Source organism: Trachypithecus francoisi, unplaced genomic scaffold, assembly GCF_009764315.1.
Source record: "Trachypithecus francoisi isolate TF-2019V2 unplaced genomic scaffold, Tfra_2.0 Lachesis_group4, whole genome shotgun sequence".
NCBI lineage: Eukaryota > Metazoa > Chordata > Mammalia > Primates > Cercopithecidae > Trachypithecus > Trachypithecus francoisi.
In genome coordinates, this window is record NW_022681469.1 from 89,095,451 (window position 1) to 89,108,274 (window position 12,824).

General features: G+C 33.2%; 1 protein-coding gene across 1 annotated transcript in view; it reads left to right on the top strand.

Annotated features, from left to right (window-relative positions):
- AHR (aryl hydrocarbon receptor) overlaps positions 1-10,709 on the top strand; it is a 49,146-nt gene extending 38,437 nt beyond the window's left edge. The window contains exons 8-11 of the mRNA XM_033192019.1: positions 26-135; positions 787-928; positions 3,561-4,809; positions 7,471-10,709. Of these exons, the coding sequence (XP_033047910.1) occupies positions 26-135; positions 787-928; positions 3,561-4,809; positions 7,471-7,614 (1,645 nt within the window). The 3' untranslated portion in view covers positions 7,615-10,709. The remainder of the gene's footprint in view (positions 1-25; positions 136-786; positions 929-3,560; positions 4,810-7,470) is intronic.
- Positions 10,710-12,824: the final 2,115 nt, after the last annotated feature.

Below are 12,824 nucleotides of genomic sequence, written 5' to 3' on the forward strand. Positions count from 1 at the left end.
TTTTACCTTTTTTAATTTTAAACAGAGGAAGAATTCTTTTAGGATATACTGAAGCAGAGCTGTGCACGAGAGGATCAGGGTATCAGTTTGTTCATGCTGCTGATATGCTTTATTGTGCTGAGTCCCATATCCGGAGTAAGTTGTAGTTCCTTATGAACATGAAGAAAAAAAGGCATATACTGTAGTACATGTTTCACATTCTTACGTAATGTAACGTGTTTAAGTAAACTACATGGATAAACTTCTACTTAGTAATTTATCATCATGATTAACCAGGGTTACACTCTTTGTTCATTAACTTGTCTACACCTGCCTCATAGAAATATTGTTGTTTAGTTATTTAAAAATAACCATTTGGCCCATGAAGTTTTGCTTGGGAATTTTTAAATTACAATTCATAAATCTATGTTAATATTGTAACAATAATGTTAATAACTCTACTTTAAAATTATAAAGTATTAGCCTGTAGGAAAATATTCCCTATTTAAAAATAATTTTTTAATCTTTTTTTTCCCAATTTATGCTCTCTTTCTACTTTCCTGTGTTACTAAAATTATCTGGTACATAATCTTCCCTTTAACATTGAAAATAATAAATTTAGTCTGAAATGGAAAAAAAAACTCTGAAAAACCATTTCCATGCCTTTTTGTGTGTGTGTTTAAAATGTATTGTCTTTGGGGATAAAAGAAATACATCCAGAACTATGTCACAAGAGCTTTGTTTTAGGAATATTCTTTAATATATTGATTTGGGGTTTGATAATTTAATTTTTAAATTTTATTTTAGTGATTAAGACTGGAGAAAGCGGCTTGATAGTTTTCCGGATTCTTACAAAAAGCAATCGATGGATGTGGATCCAGTCTAATGCACGCCTGCTTTATAAAAATGGAAGACCAGATTTTATCATTGCGACTCAGAGACCACTAACGTAAGCAAAAGAATGTTTCCTGTTTTTGTTAACAGTTTTGTTTTCATAAGTCCTCTTACGCGAAAGCATAAAAATAATTCAGGCAGAATTTAGTCTGTAAATAAAAACTGAAAAGTTTAAGTAATTTGTCTAGAAAGAAGAGCACAGGTGAGAGACACTGAGAAGATAGAATTGACAATTTTTATTGAGCAGCTACATGTGCAGAGCTATAGAAAGAACAGTAGAAGAAAACACTAGGGTTTTATCCTGGGCATATGAAGTACATATGAAAAGGTAGTGTCATTGGTAAAATAAAAGAAAAATATAACAATGCTTTATTTAGAATATGTTCTCTAAACCCAGCAGTGATTTCAAGAGTTTCTTACGTATGTTACAAATGAGTCCTTTATCAAATATTTGTATTGCAAATGTTTCCTCACACCCTGGAGAATTGATTTTTGTCTGTGGCTTGAGGTAAGGATTGATTCCCCACAGCCCTTACATGTGTACCCAATTGACCAGTCACATTGAAAAGATGATTTACTGAGAAGGTCATCTTTTCCCCACTGCACTGTATTTTGATCAGGGGATTTTGTCTTTGGTTCTCTGTCTGGATTGTGTTGTTCTATTAATAGCTCCATTGGTGTAGTTGTCTATTTTGTCTAACACTACACAGTTCTAGTTATTCTATCTTTATTATAAATTTCTATGTCTGAGTGTGTCTTCATTTTGTTTGTTTCACCTTTTTTGTTCTGCTTGAAGATTGCCTTGGTTCTTCTTTGCCCTTTATAATCCATATACATTTTAGAAAACAGTTGTCTGAAAATCTGTTGAGATTTTGAGTGATATTACCTTGAAACTGTAGATCATTTGGGGAGAATTAACGTCTTTTTCATACTGAATCTTTGAACCCATGAACATGGTGAATGTATGTGTGTATATAAGTACCCATGGAAGTACATGAGTGTGTACAGATGTATATGAGTGTGTGGGTATGTGTGTACCTCTACAAATTTGTCCTTCTCCCTTGATCAATGTTTCTAGAAGGCACCTTTTTTAAATTAGACTTTATTAGTCTTTATTAGGATCCAACTTTTGGTTTATTGATTTTTTTCTATTTTATACATTTGTTTTCAATTTTAATTATGTCTGCTCATTATTTTCTTCCTTCTACCTTCTTTGGGTATAATTTACAATTTTATCCAACTTTTAAAAAATATATACTTAAACATATATATCAGTTTCCCTTTAAGTACAACTTTACAACCCTCATCTTTTGCTATCTTATTTTTATTTAATTGAAAATACTGGCTAATTTTCTTTTTATTTTATTTTTATCCACGAATTATTTAGAAATACAGTGTTACTGTACTTTTTGGTGTTTGGGGATTTTTCTAGTTGCCTTTTTGTGATTGACTTAGCTTAGTTCCACTATAGTCAGAAAACGTTCTCTGAATGAATTTCAGTTTTTTTGAAATTTGTGGTGGCTTATTTTATGATCTAATACATGGTCTACATTGGTAAAATATCCCATGTAATCTTGTGAAGAATACATGTTCTGTCATTTGGGAGTATGTTGTTCTTTTTGTGTATCAGAAGTCTAGTTTGTTAATTGTGTTCATATTTCTATATATTTGTTGATACTTTGTGTGCTTCTGTTACTAAGACACGTTGTTTTCATTTATTTATTACTAATGGGGGGCATCTTTTTACATCTTTCTAGGACATTTTTCTTTTATAAATTACGTTTGTATCATTTACCTGTTTTTCTGTTGAGTTGTTTGCCTCTCTCTTAGACACTATTGGAGCTCTTTATTATGGATATGAAATTATATATATATATATTGAATTATAAATACATTATATATGTTACAAATATTTTATTTAAGAATTCTATTGCAAAAATACAAATACTTTAATATTAAACAACTTTCATATTACTAATTATGCCAATCTTTGTCTTTATAGCTTCTGGGTTTTATTAGAGAGGTTTGTTGTTTCAGATTCTTAAGTTTCTAATTCCTAATTTTTTTTATTTTGTTATTTTTTAATTTAATTTAATTTTTTTTTTTGAGACAGGATCTTACTGTATCACCTAGGCTGGAATGCAGTGGCACAAATGTGGCTCACTGCAGCCTTAACCTCCCAGCCTCCCGAGTAGATGAGACTGTGGGCATGTGCCACCACGCCTAGCTAATTTTTATTTTTTTGTAGAGGTGGGAATGTCACCATGTTTCCCAGGTTAGTCTCAAAATCCTGGGCTCAAGCAGTCCGCACACATGAGCCTCCCAAAGTGCTGTCATTACAGGCATGCACCACCATGCCTGGCCCCTAAATTCTCATCGTCTGTTTTTATGTGTAGATCTTTATTCCACACAATTTTGTTTTTGTTTTTGTTTTTCCATGGTGTCAGGTAGGGATGTAATGGGACCATGGAATTAACTAAGTTATTTTTAAAAAATTAAATCATTTAAATATGTTTGTCTGAAAAACAATTTTATAGCACCAGTCATGAGAATAATTGAGGTGAAAATAAAATATGCCCCCTTTTGAATTCAATCATAATGTATTTTGCTTGATGTTTGTCTTTCTTTAATTTTATTTTAAATGTTTGATAGAATTGTCTCTAAGACTTTTTTGTACACAACTTTAGAGATGAGGAAGGAAGCGAGCATTTACGAAAACGAAATATGACGTTCCCTTTTATGTTTACCACTGGAGAAGCTTTGTTGTATGAGGCAACCAACCCTTTTCCTGCCATAATGGATCCCTTACCACTAAGGACTAAAAATGGCACTAGCAAAGAAGACTCTGCTACCAAATCAACTCTGAACAAGGATTCTGTCAATCCTAGTTCCCTCCTGGCTGCCATGATGCAACAAGATGAGTCTGTTTATCTCTGTCCTGCTTCATGTACTTCAGGTACTGAACCTTTTGAAAACAATTTCTTTAACGAACCTATGAATGAATGCAGAAATTGGCAAGATAATACTGCACCGATGGGAAATGATACTATCCTGAAACATGAGCAAATTGACCAGCCTCAGGATGTGAACTCATTTGCTGGAGATCACCTAGGGCTCTTTCAGGATAGTAAAAACAGTGACTTGTACAGCATTATGAAAAACCTAGGCATTGATTTTGAAGACATCAAACACATGCAGAATGAAAAATTTTTCAGAAATGATTTTTCCGGTGAGGTTGACTTCAGAGACATTGACTTAACAGATGAAATTCTGACATATATCCAAGATTCTTTAAATAAGTCTCCCTTCATACCTTCAGATTATCAACAGCAACAGTCCCTGGCTCTGAACTCAAGCTGTATGGTACAGGAACACCTACAGTTAGAACAGCAACAGCAACAACAGCATCACCAAAAGCAAGCAGTAGTGGAGCCACAGCAACAACTGTGTCAGAAAATGAAGCATATGCAAGTTAATGGCATGTTTGCAAATGGGAGCTCTAACCAATTCATGCCTTTCAGTTGTCCACAGCAAGACCCACAACAATATAATGTCTTTTCAGACTTACATGGGATCAATCAAGAGTTCCTCTACAAATCTGAAATGGATCCTGTGCCTTATACACAGAACTTTATTTCCTGTAATCAGCCTGTATTACCACAACATTCCAAATGTACAGAGCTGGACTATCCTATGGGGAGTTATGAACCATCCCCATACCCCACTACTTCTAGTTTAGAAGATTTTGTCACTTGTTTACAAGTTCCTGAAAACCAAAAGCATGGATTAAATCCACAGTCAGCCATAGTAACTCCTCAGACATGTTATGCTGGGGCCATGTCGATGTATCAGTGCCAGCCAGAACCTCAGCACACCCATGTGGGTCAGATGCAGTACAACCCAGTACTGCCAGGCCAGCAAGCATTTTTAAACAAGGTAAGGGTGTTATCAAACTGAAAAAATATTTCAGTGATTCTTTTTACCTTATAGACATGTTACACATTTTTTATGTCAGCTGATTTTAATCTATTTTCTATAGCGTTCATGGAGACAACATTTTTCATTATATCTGTGACTACCTTTTTTTTTTTTTTACAAGCCTGTACTTTTTCCAGTATGTTACTAATATATCATTCACCTGATTCATGAGGGAGAAAGATATGAAGGACTGAAGCAACATGAATGTGTCCTTAATATAAGATGACCTAAATTACCAGTGAAATTAGTTTTTAGAAGTATTATGTTTAAAATAGATAATTTGGTTTATTCTTTCTGGATTCTTTAAAAATATGGCAATTTAAAAATTCAAACTTTAAAAAGTATTGCAATTTTTAAGAATAATTTCTTCAAAGCTCTATTTTTTTTATGTATGTTTGAAATTGAGTTAAACTCAAATGTAAGTGTGCTTTCTTACAATGCCTTTGAAACTCGAGATTAATTATATCCCTGGAATTCAGTCCTAGGCACCTCCATGTTCTCGAGCTATTCCTCCACATTACCTCCCCTATCCTCATTTTATCCTTTAAGGTAGAATGGCTTTCTTTTCTGCCTTTCTTAAAAGAGGAACTCAGCTGGCTTTCTGTCATGGAAATCAAGCTTGATAGTGTATTTTTGTTGTTTAAATGTGTCATCAGAATCTATCTGGCGTGAGCACACTTTAAAAATGATCACTGAAAAAAAAGTTAACATAATGTTAATAGCTGCTGTCTCTGGCCACTCAGGAATATATCATGTTTGCATTTATGCTTTTCCATTAGAAAATATTTAGTTCATTTTAAAGTATATTTAAGTTTAGCTTTAAAGAATATCTTGACTAAAATTAAGCTCCTTGGCCCCTGTTTACTCTGTATTAGAGTATAATAATTAAAAGTATGACCTGAAGCTTTATCTTTAATTGTATTTTCTGGCTTTTTTCATACATTTTGTTTGTGTAATCGTTTATGAGCTTTTTAATAGAAAATGATGGTGAAGATTTTTTCTTATTCTCATTCCTTACATCTTTCAATTGTATTAAAATTGAATACTATTTAGTTAGTCTATCTCAGAAAACTGCTATGAAAGTATATTTTACTCTTGAGTAAAGCAAATTGTACTGAAGTTAATTCTGTAAAATTACATTTTGAATAAGGAGTTGTGTGAGTAGCACGTAAGTTCTTTGCAGTGTTTTCCCCTCACTACTTTTTATTGTTTCTTTGTGAATAACCAAATAATTCTGTAGACCTACATATGCTCCAGAGTAGATGTTATTGAGCTAAGACACTCAATATTGAGCCACTGAGTAGTTGAGCACTTGAAATATGGCTAGTCCAAATTGAGATGTGCTGTGTGAAATACACATTGTATTTTTGAAGACTTGGCTTGAAAAAAGAATGTAAAATATCTCGTCTTTTATTGTTGATTTCATGTTGAAATGATTAGTTTTTCAGCAGCCACATTAAAAAAGTAAAAAGAAACAGGTAAAATTAACTTTAGTAATGTATTTTATTTAATCTACTGTGGCCAAAAATTTAAGTTCTGTATGTGACTCACATTATATTTCTATTGGATGACACTGCTCTGTACAGTATGTTTAAAGAGAATGGCTGACATGAATTGTGTTATGAGTAATGAGAAAAAATCATTTAAAACTCACCATTATCTGGACAGGTAATACTTTTTATTTAAAGAATTTACAGTATTGCCATTCATTGAAGAGACAGGTTATATGACTTTTACTATAGATTTTATATATGTTTTGGAGGATCTGTGAAGTAATTAACATTTTGTTTACTGAAGCCTGTTATGTAGGCTTTACAAAGGTAGATTTTATTTGAAGCAATTAAGGCTATGATTTTAATCTGTTTTAAAGTTTCCAGAACTTCCACTAACTAAAATATAAAGGCTCTATAATCTATAAAACTCTACAGAGCTGTGCATCTTCATGTCGTTCCTTTTGATTTTTCTTTTTTCTACTAGCAGTTATAAAAAACAAGATTCATTGCAGTGTAAGAAAACAAGAAAGGGCATTTTCTTTTGGTAACTTGATTCTGTAATTAGAACTATGCTTTCAGTAGTATTAATTAAAAGTATGAATAAGAAATCAGTTATGAAAATCATACCGGTGGTGTAATATTTTAGGAATATTTAGAAACATTCAGAAAATCAGAAGCTGCCTTTTTTGGAAAAGTTTTGCATTCCAATGTAAGATTCCTGAATATAATCAGTTCATTGACACCTATAACTTGAAACCTGGTCAAAGCAAACCTACTTATGACAGAGAATATTTAACTGTAATTCCTGACTAGTGCTCTTTGACCCATCAATTCCTGCCTGACCCAAAGGCAATCTGAAATGAGACAGCTGTATCACTCATCTGTACCATGTTCAAAATTTCCTGTCAGATTAATGGAAAAACAGGTTATAAATGCAACTAATACATAATATGTCCTCAGTATGTCTTCACTGTGTGAAAGATTTAAATTTAGCAGCAGTAAAGGAACTTAAAGTTTACAACTCTCAGGGGTAAGATTTTAAAAATACATGTTAATGTATTATTTAGTGGCTTAAGATACTTGGAAGATCTATTCCAATAAGTTGCATCACCATTTTTGTTTTCAGTTTCAGAATGGAGTTTTAAATGAAACATATCCAGCTGAATTAAATAACATAAATAACACTCAGGCTACCACACATCTTCAGCCACTTCATCATCCGTCAGAAGCCAGACCTTTTCCTGATTTGACATCCAGTGGATTCCTGTAATTCCAAGCCCAATTTTGACCCTGGTTTTTGGATTAAATTAGTTTGTGAAGGATTATGGAATAATAAAACTGTCACTGTTGGACATCAGCAAGTTCACATGGAGGCACTGATGCATGCTATTCACAATTATTCCAAACCAAATTTTAATTTTTGCTTTTAGAAAAGGAAGTTTAAAAATGGTATCAAAATAGTACCTATACTATAGTCATTAAGATAGAAAGTGTACTGCCACAGAGTAGTGAGATACCATCTACATTTCGCATTATTCTGAGCACCACAAAATATGCAAAACTTTATCAGGGAAACTAAGACTTTTTTAAATTAGAAAACATTCTCTATTTGAATTATTTCTCTCAGAATAAAAATAAAATACTTTGAGTTTTGAACTACTGGATTCTTATTAGTTCCCCAAATACAAAGTTACAGAACTAAACTAGTTTTTCCTATCATGTTAACCTCTGCTTTTATCTCGGATGTTAAAATAAATGGTTTGGTGCTTTTTATAAAAAGATGATCTCAGTGCTTTCCTCCTCCACTGTTCATCTAAGTGCCTCACATTTTTTTCTACCTGTAACACTGTAGGATGTATATTTTATATAAAGTATTATTTTTCTTTTTTAAATTAATACCTTTCTGCACACAAATATTATTTGTATTTCCTAAATCCAACCATTTTCATTAATTCAGGCACGTTTTAACTCTTCTACTCACCCATTTTCTTTAGGTAAAGGGCAAATAATGATTGAAAAAATAATTATTACATAATTTAGTTGTTTCTAGACTATAAATGTTGCTATGTGCCTTATGTTGAAAAAATTTTAAAGTAAAATGTCTTTCCAAATTATTCTTAATTATTATAAAAATATTAAGACAATCGCACTTAAGTTTCTCAACAGTGTTTTCAGAAGAAATATACCACTCTTTACCTTTATTGAAGACTCCATGATGATAGTTGAATGTTGCAATGTGAAAACTCTGCTGTTAACTGCAACCATGTTTATTAAATTGCAAGAAGCTTTATTTCTTTTTAATTATATTAAGCAAAGCACCCATTTCAATGTGTATAAATTGTCTTTAAAAACTGTTTTAGACCTATAAACCTTGATAATATATTGTGTTGACTTTATAAATTTCGCTTCTTAGAACAGTGGAAACTATTTGTTTTTCTCATATTTGAGGAGTGTTAAGATTGCAGATAGCAATGTTTGGTGCAAAGTATTGTAATGAGTGAATTGAATGGTGCATTGTATAGATATAATGAACAAAATTATTTGTAAGATATTTGCAGTTTTTCATTTTAAAAAGTCCATACCTTATATATGCACTTAAATAATTTGTTGGAGCTTTTCATACTTTATCAGTGTGTCCTTGTAAGAAATAAAGTAATGAATCCAACTGCTTAAAGTTGGTATTAAGAAAAAGACAACCACACAGTTCATTTACCGTCAAACATTAGGTTGTTTTTAATGATATATTGATCTTCTTTACCAGTAGGCAAATTAATCACTCTACCAACTTTACTGTCCTGAAATGGCTTAAAAGAAAACATGACACCATCTTTTCTTCTTTTTTCTTCTTTTTTTTTTTTTTTTTTTTGAGACAGAGCCTCACTCTGCCGCCCAGACTGGAGTGCAGTGGCACAATCTTGGCTCACTGCAACCTCTACCTCCTGGGTTCAAGCGATTCTCTTGCCTTAGCCTACCAAGTTGCTGGGATTACAGGTATGTGCCACCATGCCAGCTAATTTTTTGTATTTTTAGTAGAAACGGGTTTCACCATGTTGGCCAGGCTGGTCTCAAACTCCTGACCTCAGGTGAGCCTCCCACCTTGGCCTCCCAAAATGTTGGGATTACAGGCATGAGCCACCACACTCAGCTATTCTTTCCTTTAGCTATGAGAGCTGAAGAACTTAGACACATTTTACATGTATTATTTTAAAATCTGATGGAATCCCAAACTGAGATGTATTAAAATACAATTTTCGGCCAGGGGCAGTGGCTCACGCCTGTAATCCCAGCACTTTGGGAGGAGGGCGAAGAGGGTGGATCATGAGGTCAAGAGATCGAGACCATCCTGACCAACATGGTGAAACTCCGTCTCTGCTAAAAATACAAAAATTAGCTGAGCATGGTGGTGTGAGCCTGTAGTCGTAGCTACCGGGGAGGCTGAGGCAGGAAAATAGCCTGAACCCGGGAGACAGAGGTTGCAGAGCTGAGATCACACCACTGCACTCCAGCCTGGCAATAGACCGAGACTCCATCTCCAAAAAAAAAAAAATACAGTTATTTCTTTTACTTTTTTTAGTAAATTAATGTATATAAAAGTGTCTTCGTACAAAATATCTCTCAGTTCTGTGTATTTTCAGTCAAAACTTTGAACCTGTAGAATCAATTTAAGTTTTGAAAATTTGTCTGAAACATTTCATAATTTGTTTCCAGCATGAGGTATCCTTTTAAGGATTTAGACCAGTGGTCTAGATTAATACTCTATTTTTACATTTAAACCTTTTATTATAAGTCTTACATAAACCATTTTTGTTACTCTCTTCCACATGTTACTGGATAAACTGTTTAGTAGAAAAATAGGCTTTTTAATCGTGAATATGATGACAATCAGTTATACAGTTATAAAATTAAAAGTTTTAAAAGCAATATTGTATATTTTTATCTATATAAAATAACTAAAATGTATCTAAGAATAATAAAATCACATTAAACCAAATACCCGTTTGTCTGTATTAAGTGCCAAACAAAGGATGCTTAGTGCACCGCTACATTGAGAGATTTATTTCTAGATGATGTGCACATTTAAGGATGTGGATGTGTCTCATTGAGTCTTTTCCTATACCAGGTTTTTCTTATAATACCTGAAGACTTACCAGTATTCTAGTGTATTATGAAGATTTCAATCATTACTATGCACAAACTAGTGGTTTTCGATGTTACTAAATTTTGGGTAAATGCTTTCATGGCTTTTTTCTTCAAAGTGTTACTGCTTACATATATCATGCATAGATTTTTGCTTAAAGTATGATTTATAATGTCCTTATTATCAAAGTTGTATACAATAAATAATAAAATAACAAATATGGATAACATGGTTTAATGTAAATTCTTCTCTCTGGTCCACGTAAAGGAGATTATCATTTATACTATAGTATTATAACTATGTTAGATGAGGGCAATCTACAATGCTTAGTGATATGTTAAGTCAATAATTCATAAACTTCTTAGACAATTTTGCCCCCAATGTTTGACCTTTATCTATACATAAAAAACGCTCTCAGTAGCTTCATAAATTAAATTACTTCTGAAATGAACTTTTTTAAGCCCTGTGTTATCAGTGTAGTAGTGTATTTTAGATTAAAATCCAAAATCCCATTTTAATAATATTTTACGAATATTTCTGAAGAAATTTGAAATAAGCCTTGTTAGCTGTATTTTTTGCTTAGTTTAGAAAAACCATTGCCCAAACTTAGTATTTCTGTTTAATAAGTATAAATGATATAGAAGCCTTTGGCCTTAAATTAATGACTGTTGAACATTCATGAAAAATTCTGCAATTAGAATTGATTGAAGAAAAATTTCTGAGAAGTTTTCATTCTCGTGACAGTTATTTTTCTATTAGATTTATATCTCTTCTTTACAATGTGGTATTTTTCTCCACTAGCATATCATAAGTTAGCATCATACTTAATTCTGAACATTTTAGACTAACCCTGAGTCTTTAAGAATTACCTAAAATACTTAGTTTTAACTCTTTGATCTGAAAAAATTCAAGTAAAAATCCAGATAACCTGAGTGCATCTCTGCTTGCACTTAGGTGATTTCTGTCACCATGAACGACTCTAGATTGTCCAGTTTCACCAGCTCTACCAAACACCGACTCAGGGATGTTGGCCACTGACAGGACTGGATGACATCTGTCTAATTTCTTTCACTGTCTGCAGATGACCTTCCGTTTTTACTAAGAAAATTGAGGGTATCATCCTAAGTTTGTCTGTACCTTCACCTCAGCAATTGCTCTATCCTTGGTCTCACCTCAGCAATTCCTCTATCCTTGGACTTACCTACAGTATGTGAGGAGGAGAGGTTCCTGAACTCCAGGGTTAGCCCCCGTCCTTTCTCATTCTCAGGCACACAGCTTTGACAACTCCCTTCTGAGAGGCTCTCCTTTTCTGTAGGATTCCCTGTGAATGGGTCCTCCTCCATCCTGGAAAATAATTACTTGAACCTGCACTTCCTTTTCTATTAAATTACTCCTTTACCTTCTTCCTTTGTAACAGTTTTGATCTCCTGAAATCTGGTTTTGTTTTCCATCCTTCCATTATACTGCTGTGTTCGTTCACTAAACTTCTTACAATAGCCTCATTTTCTATGGCCCTGCAACCAAATTGATTGCACTTTCAATGAACTTTTTTCTTCTCTTCCATGACATTAGTTGTCCTATAAGCTCCTATTATCTCTTCTCTTTCCTTTGTTAACCACTCATTCCTCCTCCCACCTGGCAGCAGGCTTCATTTTGACCATTTGTGGCTCTTTCTGTATGTACTACCTAAGAAGTGGTAATTCAATGCCTTACCTCTGATTGACATTTGTGGAGCAATTCTTTCCCTTAGAGAGCAGCATAGCATAGCTAAGCTAAACACATAGACGCTGGAGTCAGACTACTAGGTATAAATCCTGGCTTTGCCACAAATAAGATATGTCACTGGGAAGGTTTCTTACTTTCTCTGAGCCTAAGATTCCTTTTCTGTGAAATAAGACTAACAGTACTGTCTCACTGGATTGCTGGAGGATTCAGTGATTTATATAAAATACTTAGCTGCCAGTAGCCAAAACTGGAATAATTTGAGCAACTAAATAAATGATGATAGCATTAGATTACAGCACAAAGAATATCCATGAATCCATACTGATATAAATAAAATGGTTGAAAAATAAATGGGGGAGAAGGAGCACATCTTTCCTATAGAAGAATATCAAATAATATTGGTAGCTACTATGTCCTCTGATGCATGATCTTAGTTCTCCTCCCCTGGAAATATGAGCTAGACTTAATGACTTGCTTTTAAGGAATAGAGTACAGAAAGAGAAGAAAATAACTTTACATTGTTGGAATCTGGCAAGCACTACCTTAACCAAGTGATCAAGGTTAACATCACCAATGAAAAGTCATGTTGATACAACATGATTTACCTGATATGATGC